The sequence below is a fragment of the Berghia stephanieae genome, chromosome 5 (genome assembly GCF_034508935.2).
Source record: "Berghia stephanieae isolate SIO BIC M18660-M18661 chromosome 5, UCSD_Bste_1.3, whole genome shotgun sequence".
Taxonomy (NCBI): Eukaryota; Metazoa; Mollusca; class Gastropoda; order Nudibranchia; family Aeolidiidae; genus Berghia; species Berghia stephanieae.
The window spans coordinates 58,433,278-58,451,472 of NC_088364.1; the positions used below are offsets into that span (position 1 = coordinate 58,433,278).

An 18,195-nucleotide genomic window follows, 5' to 3' on the forward strand; every position below is an offset into this window, starting at 1 on the left:
AAAAGCCACCAGGATTCAACAACAACAATAATAATGATGATAATAATCATAAAAATAACAACCGCAGCAGTATGATGATGGTGATGAAAACGATAAACAGTAGGTAGTAGGTAGTTGACTGACAATTGGGACTGATCATAACATTGGTAAGAAAAAATACACTTCTTTGAAACGATAATTAGTGAAGTTAATAGTAATAATAGTGGTAGTAGTAACAGTAGAAGTCATAGCAGTAGTGTTGGTCGCAGTAGTCGGAAGGTATAATTTTGAAAAGGTCGTCGTGGTAGAATTGAAGCAGAAATCGAAGTAGTAGTGGTGGTGGTAGTAATAGTGGTAATGATAATGGTAGTAGTCATGGTGGTGGTGGTAGTGGTAGTAGTAGTAATGTAGTAATAATTGTAACAGTAACAGTGGTAATCAATAACGACAATGTTAAGAATAACATAACATTAATAACAATAACAATAACAATAATAATAACAACAATAACAATAACAATAACAATAATAATAATAATAATACTAATACTAATAATAATAATAATAATAAAGATAAACGTTGATAATGATTACAATAATAAGGAAAAAATACATAATATGAGTAAAGTAAAATGCATTAAATGAATGAATCAATATATATAGTAGTAGTGTAAAAACCGCATCAAACCATCTGGCAATTCTAACGGTTCATGTAAAAACCACGTCTCATACCATCTGGCAATTCTAACGGGTCATGTAAAAACCACGTCTCATACCATCTGGCAATTCTAACGAGTAGTGTGAAAACTTCACACTAACTGATCTGGCAATTATATTCATAATTAGACCCTACATAAAGTTAATAAAACAGGTGTGCAAACAAACAATTAAAAAAGCGATATAAAATCAATACAAATTAAAAAAGAAAGATGGGAAATGTAACTTAATTTTTAGTTGTAGATGGAAAATAAATTTTCCTCAAACAGACAATGAAGAGATTTGCAATCAAACATGCAAACATCGATAGTCTTCAAGAATCTTTTTTTTTTTTTTTCGATTTAGGTTTAAACTAGAGCAGCAAAAAAAAAAAAAATCTGACGTCATGGATGATCGTTTTATATTTCAAAATTTATATTTTTATCCACGGAAATTCAAATAAAATTTATTAGGTGCACTATACTGTACTATTGTTTTTGAGGGTTTTACGGCGCTTGCAACATATTTAGGTTATATCAGCGCCAGTAAAAAGGAAGAAAATGGGTAATAAAAAGTTCTAGAATTACAATTAAAGCACCCAAGAAAAGGTAAGACAAAAGGGAATTGGTTCAAATAGGAAACGGAGATTCCAAGAGCACACTATCAAAGTACTTAGTTTGAGATCACCTAAAAGTCTCATCCAGACACAAGCACAGGTCCCCGCCAAGAGGAACACAATTGTTTACAAATCATATGTAAAAGGAAAATAATACAGAGCATAACAGAGAGATGATTTACAAGGGAAAAAATATCATCTCCCAAAACTAACATTTCACTGTTTCCCTCCCAGCCAGGGTATCCGGCCAGGGCCAGGACAAAACCAAGTAATCTCAATTCAAGACAAAGACAGAAAAGAAAGCAAGTTGGAAAACATATAGGGGGATAGAAGATGCAGTATGTACCTCTCTGCTGACAATGAGAGGTAAGGAACCCCACCCAATTACTGAACTATGATTATCGGTGAATGTTTAGTTCTGATAAAGGCTATAGGAATAAAGTTAGCAACAATGAAAAAGGTGGCAATTGTAGTGTTCGTTTAGATGGTGTCAATGATGATAACGCTGATCAACTTAATGACCATTAACTAATTATATATAGAGATGATGGTGAATGAGTGATGATGATGATGAATGATATTCTGGCTCTCCAAAAAATGATTCGATTTGCTGCTGAAAGTAGTAATTTTCAGTGGTCAGGATAGATTAGGGTGGTGATGTGACAAAATATTTATTACCGTACAAGTTAGCGTGAAGTATTCTTGGCATGATGAAGTAATACACTATAATAAGAAATGGAGCTTGAAATTGAAACTTTCAACAAATGGCTTTTTAAATTTTATCTTATTGTCTTTCTCAGGATTGTATTGGGAGGATAGTAAAAATGTTGATCACGGTTCTAATTGCCAATGCAAAGCGTCACACTAAATAACACTGTGATTATTATATTAAAAGAAATTAACCTCGACCTGACCTTATTAAAAAGCGCGGCTCTGGTTATGGAGCTGCTACTTTTTTTATATATACATCCTATTTCCATTATATTTTTATCTTATTGTGTAAATAATAACGCGTCTGTACAAAACATTTCCTTTTGGGATGCAATAAAGTATTATTATTATTATTGAGTTAGCATGATCTGAGAAGAGGGCCTTAATTGTGGCCATAGATGAAAAGACAGCATTGTATGTCACAACACCATTAAGAGGTATTTTACTGCAAATTCATGGATACACAGGTTAAGTCTAAATTCGCTCAGGATGTGAGACTGATTGGGTTTGATCTTAAGTTTTTAAAGTGACTTTTCACAAGGATTGCAAGAACATGGAAAGATGATTCTCTGACCAACAGTGAAAAAACAGGAGGTATAAACTACCATTATAAAAATTGTTATTCTTAAACGTGTTTATAAAATCTTTAAGAAAATTATAGATGACATATAAATCAACCACTATAGGAGACGATCGATGGCTATAGCAATATCGTTTCTTCGAGTAGCACTGGCACAAAACACTTCATGAAATTTTCCTACCGACCTTTCTTGTAACTGAACCAAAACGTAAACCAAACCATTACAATAAACTTTAAAAAAGAAATGTCGATTTATGGGGAAAGGACCTTTTCAGTTCGACTTAATAAAACCTGGACATTTCTTATCTATAAACGAATTTCATCCCGACTTCCTATCATCAATATACAAAGACCAAAGAAAATAAAAGGACATAAAATGTTCAAAATATCTATAGAATAAAATCAATAAAATTTAGTCAAGCGTATGAAAGTGGGCAGCTAAAATGGACAAATAAAAGTATGTATGCATTGGATATATGAAAATATGAATCCCATTTTCATATCACACGTATATCATTCAGTGAAGATAAAAATGACAAAATAAAATTGTCATATGTAAATAAATGAATCTGGTAGCCTTTGATATATTAATTTGCTCATTTACAATATAAAGCGTTGCTGATGCCAGTAGAGTGATATAGAAAATAAAAAAAATCAAACAAATGAAAATGAAAAACGGTAAACCATTTTGTTTTCAAAATCACATGGGACTATGTGGAAGAGGATAAATAGGCACAATGTCACATAAACAAAACAACGCATTCCCTGACACACCAAAGATTAATATAGATTTAAAAAAAGAAGGAAAAATAAACCCAACAAAACACCCTTGGTCCTTTGTTCCAAGTAATCTATAAAATCGGCAAGGATCTCAGATGGCAATATACGATTTGAAGATACAAGAATGACTTTGCTTACAATTGTTATACTATCACATTGTTTCATAGCAGAACAAGTGGACCAAGCAAAACTACACTTAGATTAGACATCTTTGTTCTAAGTTACGAGATTTTGATCACTTCCAAGTCATAAAAGCACAAATTGGAAATAATATCTCAATGATCAATAACACAAAAAAACAGAAAAACAAAACAAACAAAAAACACAAAAAAAAAAAAAACCAGACAACCCTCAGCAAAAAAAAACAAAACAAAGTCGTAGAGAAATAAATATGATAAAAATGCAAAGGGATATGCAATTAAAACAACAACAACTATGGTTAGTGTCTTTAAATAAAATATATTTTGTAAGAGGTGAAAGTGAAATATGAAAAACAAATTCCAACAGAAAGTTGCGTAACATGTTAATAGATCAACATCATCATTTGTAAAGGACAAAACAAAAATAAAAAAAAATAAAAATATAAAATTTTCAAACTGTTCCTCATAATATTGTATAGACCATGGACATCACTTCAATTCAATGAGTAATAGTAATATGATCTTGGGGGAAAAAAATGTTATGGCATATTCGTAAAGAGAAAGGCAGTTTATGATAACAAAATCAAGCTCTGTAAGACTGCAGAGTCAAATAGATCAGTACGAGAATAGAAAGTATCTCTAAAGATGATCAATTTCAATTTGAAATCTTATGCATCCCTTGCATCGCCAGCATGTGTTCAGGTCAAATACACCCAATCACCCGAGAAAAGAAAAGGGAGTACAAGCGTAAAATGTCAGTATCGATAAGCATTTTATTTATTCCGTGTAATGACATGGATAAAAATAGATTTTCAGTATAAAAATGTCATAAAGTACAATAAAAACAATATTTGAAGCAATGCTCTGTTATAATCATTATAAATTTCAGTATGAAGTCAAATTATATATTGTTCACACATGAAATAAAAGCAATTGTTAAAAGTGATGAGGTAGAGAATGAAATAACATGATGAAATGAACGTGAATGGAAATGGGAAGTAACTGGATATAGTACATTACATATATTGAAAGAAAAAATGTTGGGTCGTGAATTATTTTTCCTGTCCTAACCATATGAAAGGTTCAAAATTTTTTACATCACTTTGTATGTAGTGTTTTTAAAAAAAAATTTATTGCTCTTGTATGAATTATATTAACGATGACGCAAATGTTACCATTACACTTCAGCTTTGGAAAAACAAAATCATTTTAATACAGGATCATCAACTCCACTAAATCATTTTAAAGAATAATCTTGGCAGCCCGTTTATTTATCATGTCAACACAATTCTACCACTGATATAAGAATTTATATATACAAGATGACAAATACGTTCTATTTGAAAATATAAAATGTAAAATTACAAACAATATTTTGCAGCAACAAATGGGAAATGAACAATCAATTTCCTTGTGAAGCTTACGATATCTGACGTGACACAAAATGCAATTCAATGAGACTAAAAACTATACAATCAATCCTTTAATCTATTCCAATAAAATTTCATAATTGATCAAAATTGTCCATAGAATGAAAATAAAAGAAAAGATATATTCAATAAAAAATAAAATAGGTGAATTCCACACCAATAGAGAATAAACAAATGACTGGGCGAGTATGTGTAAACAATAGGGTGAGCTATGGCATATTGGGTTGTGGGAATGAGTAACAAAGCCAACAAATTAGTCTTATTCATTCATGTCTTAGTTGCGTTTAATATATATAATGAATTCTCTTATAATGTTTCATAATAGGCATCTTATGTTCTATGTACAGTAAAATATAATTTTTATTTTCAGAAAATCATGAAGGCCAATAATTGATATTTTGTCTGAATTTGAGGCATTAACTAAAAAGAAAATTTTTAGAATGACCAATAATTATCCAAGCATAATAATAAGTGAAATAATAAAAAATGAACGTAATATCAAATTAATGATATACATTGGCTGTGAATTTGCCAGGGCAAAATATTCAAAAATTTTCAATAACTATTTCCGATTTCATTTTTTTTTATTGGGGTAGTTTTGTTATAAAAAGAGATTTTGCTGTAGACAATTTAAATCCATCACTGAACAGAAAAGTAATCATTTGAACTGTTATACATGTTTAATTTTCAATACAGTGAAAAGTGTGTAGAAGATGTTGAATTTAAAATAATAGAAGGGGGGGGGGGGGGGAATCTTCGAGCAATATCAAATATAAAATGGGATTTACCAAGCCTTTCCCCAGTCATAATATATATTCTACTGTTTTCACTACATTATTATTTAATCCATGTTCATTTACGAAGAGACAATAATAAGAATGGATTTCACTTTTACAGATGAAAAATTTCACGAATACTAATATATAGGTTGTTGGGATGTAGAAATTGTCCCTCGTAGAACAAGACAACTGACGATGGTAAATATATGCCACAGGACCAACAAAAAAAAATGAAATTCAATATCTTTATTTCAGTTTTCAATGGCACTCTAATGCAAAGTAAAATAATTTGGTCATCAACTCCTTAAACTTGATCTAACAATTCATTAGTTCAATCTTCAACAAGTATTCCATTTACACACATGCATCCAGTAATAAAATATTCAAGACTATTCAAGAGCATCTAATTTATCTTATGCCTGCGTTAAATTCACATTCCTGTTTTATTCAAATATAAACACTATAAAGACGAAGTTACCATTCAATAAAATGTTTCTTTGTGATAAAAAAAATTAAGTTGGTCCAGGTTTAAGAAATAAAATTTAAATAGATGACAATGTGACATAACCCTAAGACAGACAGGGGAAAGAATATTCAAGAGTTGTTTTTAAGCCTTCCCTCTACTGCTGAATAAAGAAAATGCATCCTGATACTCGTACAGCTCATTTATTCCTCTGAACACCATATATTTACAGAACATTGGGTTCAAACTTGACCAGACTTATAGTTGGGTCATAAAACCCAGCCAAATAGAACAAATTTGGCCCGATACTCTGACCCTTACGAGTGCATTCAGCAACACGCCGCTTGTAGGCTGTATGAGACAGCACCTCACACCTATGGGAAATGGTCTGGACATCATTGTCATCTCCATGAGGGGATTCAAACAAAGCATTCTGAGGAATTTAAACATTTAAAATATAAAACTTAGCTAAAATACCAAACAGGACAGAAATCAAGAAAGGGACCAAAAAAAAAAGGTAAGGAAATTGATCAAAAGATATCCAATAATTTCTGACCTAATATGCATTTTAAACTTCAAAATAAAAATCAATTTTTAACACCAACTAAAGACATATTTAACATACTTTGCAAAACAATTTTTAAAAAACGAAAAGAAAACAGAAACTCCTTCCCGTCTTCCCAAACTCCCATTCACCCTCCTAATCTTTTAAAAGAATCCAAATTCGAGAAGAATCAATTCATGTATTATTCCCAATAACAGACATACTGGTCAGGGAAGGCCATAGCTCTGAAAATATTTTCTACACACCTTTGTAATCTTAAAAGCTAAATAAATCAAAATTATTACCAATAAAAACAGGGGGAAGAAAAATAAAATTCCACCTTAATTGTTTTCATTTCCAGTCATAACTGGGCAAAATGAAATGACTCACCTTAGGCTCTGCCAAACGGTTACCCCCCTTAGTCTCCTCAGGATGATAGAACCAGCTGACTTTGACCATCTTGGAGCCTCCATTCGTCTCCCACAGACTATCAATGCGACCAATGTAGGGACAATTTGATCGGACTGTGGATACAAACACAGCTGCATCCCCAACACTGATGGTCTCCTTACCACGCACGATGGATTTATAAAATTCCTTCCTTGCCCTGCCTTTCAAACCTGGTCTCTTGGTGCTTGTCCCCACCCATTTCCACATCCTCTGCTCTGAATCTAGTGGATCATAATCGCAAATATCTGATTCAGTATTGGTGAATAGTACAAAGCAGCTATTATTAGCATACCTTGATCAAGGCTGAATATTCGGGGTGACATTCAAAATTTTAAATAGACCCCATCTCCATTTTTCCAAGTCAAAGAACACAGATGCATCAATATAAATATCAAAGCAAAACTAAAGAAACATTATTATCCCTATAAAAACCAGAGGGGTCTCATTTCAAAGTTATCACAAAATCATTTTCTTAGCAATAAAAGTTATACATTTGTCACCTCAAATATCAAGCATGTCATGAACAAATAAGGTTTGGTTCTTTGTCCCTTTCAGCACAATTTCGTTTATTTTTAAGGTGGTGAATAAAGATCTTTTTCAAAACGTGTTATGTAAAACCTATAGATAATTTTGAAATGTCGATTCACCCTCTTAATATATTAAAACTATAAACATACAATGGAAAGGCAGTTAACTCTCGTTTGGACATTGCTAAAAAGTTGGTACCACACTTGCTATTTAACAATGTCAAAACAATTTTATGTGAATTGAATGCAAAGTTATTTCAATTTCATAATATATTAAAAAAATCAATTTATAACATTTTTTCTATAAATGTTTTAAAAGATATGAAATGATTGTGTGTGTCCCATATTTGTAATTCTATCCATGCTCTATATCCACAGACTAACAAACGAGACTTTAGAAGCTACTGTTGTGTCAACCCATTATAGTAATTTTTTTTTTTTCCATTTATAAAGTCATTAAATAGCAAATGGTATCAAAAGATAAAAGTCCTTTATAGCCTCAAGCACATGGAGTTTACCACCCATTCTGGCACCATGAAACCTGGTTGGTAACATATGTGGATTCAACTCTTGGTCTATCGCGAATAGGTTTTCACTAAGTCTACCAGCTACATGTCGCTTATATGTCGACAGGGGATACCAAAAAAAAAATTGATTTAATGTGAATTGGAACAGATTTACTTATGTGCTCCATCAATTGAGTTATTACTAAACACATCCGTCTCCCTGAGCAACGGTACAGAAAAACAAATGCTGAGTAAAGAAAAAGTGGTCTCTCCAGATGGTGATAACCATGACGTTACCAATAAACGATCTGCTTCCTTATCATTTTTGCCCATACAATCCTTCACAATTAAGACTGTACCTACCCGAGTCATCGTCATCTTCATCATCAGAGTCACTGTCTTCAGACTCTTCACTTTCTTCCTTATCATCATCTTCATCTTCCTCTTCATCATCCTTGTTCTTTTTCTTATCCGTTGATCCCTTTTTCACTGGGGATGACTTAGTTTTGTCAGCTCCTTTCGTGTCCGGAGTTGATTTCCTTCTTTTAGGCAAGTTTTCCAGAGGGTCTGGCTCATATTCTGATTATATTTAATTTAAAAAAGAAAAAAGAAAAAAAAAAAAAGATTAAAAAAAGATGATTAAAATGATGAAGTTTAAGAAAATGACTATGATGACGGATTCATAATGATGAGGATGAGGATGATGATGATGAAGAAGATGAAAGGATCATAAGGATTAATTATGATGATGACAATAATGCTAGTGGTGAGGATGAGACTAATGACGACAATGACTTGGTGTAATAAAGTAACCTTACAAAAAAAAAACCCAAATAGATAAATAACATGCAGGAAACTCAAAACTACATTCTTGGCCACAAAAGAGTTCTCAGACAACAAATTGAAAACCATTACAATAATATGTGCAAGTTTCATCTTTGCAATAGGTTGAAAATGTACGACCCTTAGCAAATTCAACATCGGGTAAATAAAAAATTTCCTTCACATTCATATCTTATTCAATCTTTTTCAAAGTGGTTTTAAGTTTTTAGTTTCAATTTCTTAAAATTCCAAACCACTCTCACGATCTCCAGAGAAAGTAAATAAATCAAAAGCATTTCCTTTTCACTGGTGTTTTCAACCGAGGTCGATCATGATTTTTTTCTGACCCCCCCCCCCCCCCGTCCACCCAGAAGTGATTGGGTAGCTGAGTCTCTTGGATCTGGTGGAAAGTACTTTGTGAAAGACTAACATTCTATCTAACGGGTAGCAAGCAACTGCTATTGTTCATTTATGGAAACCAGGATAAACTGTGACTCCATCGTCCTAATGGCTCTGAAGGACTACTTTGATAGGAAAATGATATTGTATGAAACGGATATGCAGTTCTGTCACCAGGACAGATGAAGCAGTATGAAGAGCACTGAGCCTTGTGAAACTTAGAATGTGATATATAATCTTGCATTCATGTATAGTCACTCTTACCAATGATGGGGAAATCCGGGGGCAGAAGTCTCACATGGTCAATGGGAATACGGCCAGAGTCTCCATCATCAAATTCAACATTGACAGACGACGGATTGTGAGGGTTGGGACTCGCTAGAGGATTGAAATAAAATAAATGGGAAAAATTGGGGAGCAGGCATTAGTGAAGGAAAAAAATCTTATAAAGTCGTGTACAATATAGTGCAAGACAAAAAAATAGAAAGATAAAATTTCATAACATTTCTATAAAACTTATTCATCAATGCTTTTTGGAAATTGTAAATAAATAATAAATAGTTGACAATTACCACATTTATTTTTGTGACAATCTCAGAAAAACGTTATGTCGGGATGAGCAAGATTTCCAAACGGGATATTGAAGTTAAAATGAGCAAAATATTAAAATTTCGATTTTCATGATTTATATGACCTTGTTCATCCCCATTTTCAGAGTAGAAATCTAAAATTTAATAGCGAAAGAACAATCTTATCTAAACCTAAAACATACCACAAAATTTGTGAACAATTATTTGAATTTTTGGCACTCCATTTTTGGAACGCTGTTGAAATCGGGGTAAGGTGCTATTCAATGTCATTTATTATTATATTATTTATAATTTTTTAAAACCATATTCATTCTAAAAACAAAAACAAAAACAGAAAACAAAAACAAAAAAAAGAAAAAAAAGCAACCAAACCCAAGTCCAGACCTGCTAACAAAAACTATCATGAGACTTCAAATTTCATATTTTGTCCCAGAATCATGCAGATTTTTTCATACTTTTGTAAAACAAATTCAAGTTTTCAATTCAAGAAGCATATGAAACCATTGCTAATTTATAAACAAATGCTACGACTTAAGGAATGCACTTAGTTTAACAACTTAAAAAACAAGCAAGCCAAATTATTCCTTAGCCTTTGTGCTCAATTTCAATTTGAAATTCATATGAATTCTCATATTTACATATTTTTGGTCGCTTTTTTTCTTTGACTGGCATAGCAATCTTGCACGTCTCTTTTTTACTAGAAATTCTACTTTTAGCATCTTAGCTGTCCCGAAATAATACCATTTTGGAGCAGTGGGTCACACTTTAATGAATTTCTGATGCACTTACTTTTGGCAACGGTACCCGGATAGAGGCATGAAAATTGCTGGCTCCAAAATGCACAGATCCTTGTTCCTTCAGGCAGGTAACGCAGGCTGACAGGGCTCACATCCATCACCTGGGTTGTAAGCATTATCATCATAGTCATTTAGTTCCTTTTCTTTTTTTATTTTATTTTAATGATTACATAAAAAATTAATGCAAAAGTGTATTCAAAATATTTACATTTGAATTGTTATCACAAATTCTCAAACACTTCCTAAAATGATGATTTCAGGTCATATTCTTTTGGATATGCACATCAACTGACTGACAGATTTGTGTTTATTTGAAGAAGAAGCATCTAAAACAAAATCGCCACAAAAATAAATATTTCTTCATGTAACTGTGTGGCTATGTGGTCTTGTGGTATGATACTCATTTTCGGATCAGAAGATCCTGGGGTTTGAGCCTCACTTGGCGAATAGTTAAATTGTTGGCAAAAGCTCTTTATTCGCATTCTCTCACTGGACTACGGTTTAAAATACTATCTGGCTGTTAACGTTTCGTGGATATTGCATGAAACAAAAGCTCAAGTTTTTTTTTTTCCGGTTTATTTTTTTAATTACTCATCAGGGTGGTGGAGCGGGTTTTTAGTTCCAATATAACAGACTGTTCAATTCAAATATTTCCCTTTATTACAAACTTAGCACCACTGATTTGAGTATTGTTCGTGCCGAGGTCAGAATGATTTCCTGGTTTTCCTCTGCCTATTTTACCATTCAAATGACTAAACTTTGACCCATTACCCTCTCAACCCATTTAACAATGGGTTGAAAAGAACAACATATGAGTATGAGACATTTTGGATTTCTTTATCCTGAAAACAAATAATGAACAAAAAGGTAAAAACAGCTCCCAGCCCAATTATACATGTTAGTATTAAAGCAGATTGACAGTGGGTAATTGGGAAGCGAGAGATTATAGCCGATAGGGACAACATTGATACTCGTTGACCAACAGAAGTGGAAAATATTTAAACGGATTAGGATGAATCCCTCTTGATTACTTGAGGTTACTCATTTATTGAAATTGTTTCTCAATTCGGTTATTTTTTGTCTGTTTGTTGCTTTAGGTCTCTTCCAACATAATTGAGGTTATATGAGAGACCGCTGAAACAAAAAAACAAGCAATCTAACAAAAATAGTACAAATGTAAATCAAAATCATAACCTAAAGATATCATAAGCTAAATTATAAATAACCAAGAACAAACAGGCAGAAGATTTACAGAAAAAAAAATATCCCCTGTCAAAAATACAATCACAAACCAAAGAAGCAGGATAGGCTAGTAAAGAGAAGAAGAAACGACATCACTATCGGATCGTACACCCATGCGAACATCATAGGTATATGATTCAAGGGTGATGCTCCCATCCAACCACCCGCAATTCGGTTATTGTTCATTCTTTAGTTTTATGGCAAGTCTTATGCTTAATATTGATACAATGGATCACAGGCAATATAATTACATCATGTTATGTTTTGAAACCTGATGACTTGATGCATAAACAAAATTTGTGGAAAATTAGTGATATGAAAACAAATAATTCACTTACAGCATCTCGAAGAATTTCCTCCAAACACAAGATGTGAGGTCTATTTCCCCTCTGACCAGCAGTCAGCACTCCATAACTGAAATTGTGAAAAGAGAATGTAGATATCAATTTAATCAATGGCCACAGTACAGTGATTGAAGTGAACATCACTGGACTTTGAGCATATGGATAACTTTTGAGTAGATGCTCAGAGTTCTGATCTGATTTTCATTTACCTTTTATCATAATCTACTTTCTATTTTCAAATAAAAATTATTTTTTGGAGGTTCACTAATTTAAAAATCAAACAAATTTTAAATGATGAACAGAGAATTTAAATCAATGTCAACTTGAACCTGCTAATGCAACATATCTTTGTTTTTAAGTTTGTTTTGTTTTTAAGGGTTTTACGGCGCTTGCAACACATGAAGGTCATATCAGCACCAGTAAAAAGGAAAATGGGATAGTAAAAAGTTCTAGAATTACAATTAAAGCACAAAAGAAAAGGTGAGACAAAGGGGAATTGGTTCAAATAGGGAACAGATGTAGATTCCAAGAGCACACCGTCAAAGTACATAGTTTGAGATCACCCAAGTCTCATCCAGACAAGCACAGGTCTCAACTAAGAGGAATACACTCAAATGTTTACAAATCATGTTAAAAATAAAAAAATAACAGTAGATAACAGAGATGATTTACAATTTAAAAAAATATCTCCCAAAACTATAAATATACATTCAACTGTTTCCCTCCCAGCCAAGGACTCCGACACGGTCAGGACAAAATTTAGTAATCTCATTCCAAGACAAAGACAGAAAGCATGTTGGAAAACAGTACAGGGGGATAGAAGACAGCAAGTACCTCCATGCTCACTATGGGAGGTCGGGTACCCCACCCAGCAACATATCTTTGATCGGTCATCTCCAATAATAATATCATATTGTTAAACTTCAAATGGTTATTAAATATTCTTTTACATATAACAAAGGAACAAAATCTACCCGATTATTTTTGTTTTTGTTAAGGGTTTTACGGCGCTTGCAACACATTAAGGTTATATCAGCGTCAGTAAAAAGGACGAAATGGGACAGTAAAAAGTTTTAGAATTAAAATTAAAGCACCAAAGAAAAGGAAGACAAAGGGGAATTGGTTTAAAGAGGGAACAGATATAAATTCCAAGCGCACATTATCAGTGTACTTAGCTTGAGATCACCTAAAAGTCTCATCCAGACACAGGCTCAGGTCCCAACTAAGAGGGATACACTCAAATGTTTACAAATCATATATAATATGTAAAGAAAACAATACAGTGCATTCAGAGAGATGATTTACAAGACAAAAAATATCATCTCCCAAAACTCTAACTATACATTTGACTGTTTCCCTCCCAGCTAGGATATCCGGTCAGGACTTAAGACAAAACTCATTCCAAGACAAAGACAGAAATCATGTTGGAAAACAGATACAGGGGGATAGAAGACACAGTAAGTGCCTCCCTGCCCACTATGGGAGGTAAGGAACCCCACCCAGCTACCCGATTATGACCCCTTCATTGCACTCAAATTTAAAGAGCTTCATCACATTTCCTTAAGGACAACTTACACATCAGGTGGCTGGATAGCCTTGACAACGCCTTTGTAAAAGAGTCCGTCGTTGAGGTAGAGCACATTGAGTCCCTCCTTCAAATCATCTTGTTGGATAACAGCTGAACGAGGTTCTGATGAAAGGAAGATATGCTCTACATACATTGATAGAATAAAGCTGACTGCACAATCAATATACATACATACAAAAAAATAGGGAGTATATGAGGTTTTCCACATTCAAAACATAATATAATCTTGAAGATTGAATGGGAAATTCAGACTCATTTACCACCTACTTTGAATGTATTGAAGATGTATAAGAAAAAAAGAAAAAATTGAAAGGTGAGAGGGGGGGGGGGGGTTGACAGCTACAAGTAATTGCCAACAAATTGTCACAAAAGGAAAATTAAGAGACTATGAAGAAAAAAATGCTCTTTCAAATATGGGACAAATAAAACTTATGTACATCTCCTTAAAAAGAACAAATTTATCATTGTCTTTTACAAAAAGAGAAATAGAAAAAATGGAGCAATGCCTTACGTGTTGACCGTATTAAAGATGGAGATGAGAAACTTGTTTGGAGCCTCCCGATAAAGTCATCAGCCAAATCTTTAATACTTCATATATAAATGTAACAATAACAATATAATAAAAAACGAATTCCAAAACACAAACAACACTGACCAGGCGTTATAGGTCTATTTTTGGTTTTCATGTCAGCTTCATTATCAGAGTCACTTGAGCTTGCTTTTCGTTTCTTGCCTGTAGCCTTTTTAGGAGTCTACACAAAACGAGGAAAAAGAATGATGTAAATCAAAGATAAAGTGAAGTAAACTCATATACCATTTTATGACATATCATGTGTGTGTGTGTGTGTGTGTGTGAGAGAGAGAGAGAGAGAGAGAGGAAGGAAATAAAAAGTGATAATTGATGGTTTTTAATAAAACTAATGACAATTGAACTTTTCTTAAGTCTACTAATATTTTCTTAAGTCCTGTTAGTCAGCGAACATATTTGACAAACGTTGCCAACTGACGGTACAAACTAGTTTCAATTCTTGCGATATAGAAATTTGTCACCATCCAAATCTAACATAGCATGTGGAACTCAAAATGCAGTTCAATGAGGCATACACTCTCACACTAACACACAATTTTTGAAAAAAATAAAAAAAAAGGAAAAAAATATTCATTCACGTCACCTTTTCCTCATCCTTCTTGTTCGAACTTTTGGAATATTTCTTCTTCACCTTGTCGGACAAATCATATTTCTTCTTGACCTTCTCTGACAAATCAAGCAGACTCTTGGCTTTCTGCTGCTTCATTTTGGTGTGCTCATGAGCCCGCTTGGCTTTCTTCATGGATGGAGTTGGAGAAGGTGTTGAATCCTTCCCAGCTGACGATGTCGGGGAAGTCTTCGGCTTATCCTTATCCTTGGCTCCGTCTCCATCCTTTCCCTTTCCTTTGGGCTTCTTTGTCGGAGATGGTGTATCTGGGGGCACTGAAGACTTAGTCTGGTCCTCGTTTATAGGAGTAAAGCTCGATGATGAGGACAGTGACGTTGATGGCGTTTCCTTGTCACATTTTATGCCACTACTTTTCCCAGCTGCATTTTCAGACATCTTGGTATTTTTAGGCATGAAGTTTGAAAGCTTCCAAACTGGCTCAGCCCTTGGTGAGGGTAGAGGTTGAGGGCTTGGCTCATTCAAGAAAATCCGCTCACTTCTACGACGACACCACTCCTCATCCAAAAACAAGGGCTTCATGAGGGGGTTCGTTGGATCCATCTAGGAGGGAAAATTGAAAAATATAAATCTTATTTCATAACACTTTGGATTTCAATAACTATTTTAAAAAAATAATTTTGGTATTAAATGCTTTGATAAGTATACCCAGGATGTATATTGGTAAAGAGACTCAAAACACTCCCAGTACTCTTTGTGCGCGACTTTGTGGATTGTGGTATGATTCGCCTTCGGACTGAGGGGGTTCGTTGGATCCATCTAGGAGGGAAAATTGAAAAATATAAATCTTATTTCATAACACTTTGGATTTCAATAACTATTTTAAAAAAATAATTTTGGTATTAAATGCTTTGATAAGTATACCCAGGATGTATATTGGTAAAGAGACTCAAAACACTCCCAGTACTCTTTGTGCGCGACTTTGTGGATTGTGGTATGATTCGCCTTCAGACTGAAAGGTCAAGGGTTTGAGTCCCGTTGAGACTGGAGCATAGTTGAGTCCTTGGAAACGGCTCTTCTCACATTCATCGTACAACAGTGTAAAATGATTATCTGGCCATTAACAGTCGTCTTTGTCAGAAAAAATTGTAATATTGCCTAACAAACATGCTTTCTCGACCTGTATGTTAGGTGTTGCTGTTGGCTAGAGATCCCTTGTAACGCATTTTGAGCATGTTTAGTGGATATTCCGCTACATAAAAAATGTTCTATTTTTTAAACAGCTTTTAAGTTCGTCTACATTTATTGTGACCAAGTCTTGGGAAAAAATTTTCATTTCAGTGAAATGCAATTCGAAAGCATTATTCAAGCACTTTGATAGAACTACTCTAAAGTGGATGAAATGCATTGTCAAAAAGTTTCACAATAATATTTAAATCCCTGTAACCTTTCAACTTTTGGAGCATTTCATCAGCAGATCTACCTCAGGCAAGAAGCAATCAAGAAAAAAATATTTATGAGGCATGTTCTTTCCTTTTATTTTTTTTTACTTAAAATATTTCTCTACAATGTTTTAACCTTATTGCCAACCATGGAAAATCGTCAGATTCATTACAATACAGACATTTTTCTCATTCTGATTTCTTATAGTTATAAAAAGTTAACACCGTCTTGAAGACTTCGTTTGGCGAGAAGAAAAAAGTGTATTTTGAGTACTTAATGCTTTTGTGTTTGAGTGAGATAAATCTATTTTTGTGTTGGTTTGGTATGAAGTTTTGGGGGAAATCCTAAAAATCGCTAGTAAGGAGAGAGTTAAAGTAGACATAGAGCATTTCTAACTTAGAAACAGATCTAAAATTGGATAAAATTAAGATATTTTCATCAATTTTCCTCATTAAAACTGTCATAAAGGGTGAATCTGGAGGATAAAATCTGATTTTGAAATAGATATTCACACAACTTACCTTAAGACCACCCTCTTCATTTTTGCCACTGGACTCTGGCTCGGCAATGTGCAACAAACCCCGACAAGTCGACTTTTTGGACCAGATGGTTTCTAGAAAAAGGAAAAGAGATTCATCCTTTAAAAATTAAACAATAATGACCATAACAACAGCAATGAGAAACATGACGATGTTCACAAATGAAAAACCAAAAAGAATTTTCAAATTGCAAAAATAAAATTGATTTAGTTGCTTGTGGTAAACCCTAAATATAAGAGATAATTCAGGTAAACTATTAGTGAAAAAGAATCACTTCAAACATTCAATCTATTCAATACCAGAGTGATCCATATTAGGTTTATATTACTGCTTTGGGTGAAGTAAATTATAGAATCTACAACAATTCAATGGAAAATAAGTATTTACACACAAATCAAAGTATCTTTTATTCTCTGTCCATCTCTCCAGTGCTCACTTATCTGTCATAAGCTGCTTAAAGTTATCTTAAAAACTGTTTAAAAAGAAATGGTCACCTGTTCCCCCAGTTGACTTGTCAGAGCTGATTTTGCGAGGCCTTCCAGGTTTTCTTTTTTTGTTTGGACTGTTAGTGTCACTGGTGTCCGTGTCCGAATCTGAGTTAGAGAACAATAACACTACAAAATTACATTTTCATTTCTTTAAAAAAAAATAATAGGATGAATAACTTAGTTTTTCAATAATTCACTATGATACTGTGGAAATACTGTATGCAGTAGAGCCAAAAAATATTTTGCTGCGACAATAGTTTTTGAGTCTTCCCCCCCCCCCCCCCCCCCCAACAGAGTGAACCCATTCAAGCTATCCACCAGGAACCAGGGACCATCTACAGTATAATGCTAAACCATTGTACAAATGCCTTCCAATATTCGATATATATATATATATGACCAAACAGGCAAATGGTATTGTATGAAATGGAAATATGCTTTATAGACTGCTGGAGCCTTCAATGAAGCTTTTTGTAAAGCACATGGAATGGAGAAACCAGCTGAAATGTGCTTTAAAATGTCCATATTTGTATTATAAAATAAATTTACACATTAACTGCAAAGTGATTTTAAGTGAATGGTAATAAAA

At 33.4% G+C, this 18,195-nt stretch overlaps 1 protein-coding gene across 1 annotated transcript in view; it reads right to left on the reverse strand.

Annotated features, from left to right (window-relative positions):
• Positions 1-4,254: 4,254 nt before the first annotated feature.
• LOC144973984 (uncharacterized) overlaps positions 4,255-18,195 on the reverse strand; it is a 62,797-nt gene continuing 48,856 nt past the window's right edge. The window contains 11 exon segments of the mRNA XM_078916872.1: positions 4,255-6,606; positions 7,108-7,412; positions 8,564-8,779; positions 9,686-9,799; positions 10,801-10,909; positions 12,389-12,464; positions 13,970-14,105; positions 14,638-14,734; positions 15,155-15,739; positions 17,101-17,192; positions 17,613-17,711. Coding sequence (XP_078772998.1) covers positions 6,400-6,606; positions 7,108-7,412; positions 8,564-8,779; positions 9,686-9,799; positions 10,801-10,909; positions 12,389-12,464; positions 13,970-14,105; positions 14,638-14,734; positions 15,155-15,739; positions 17,101-17,192; positions 17,613-17,711 — 2,036 coding nt within the window. The 3' untranslated portion in view covers positions 4,255-6,399.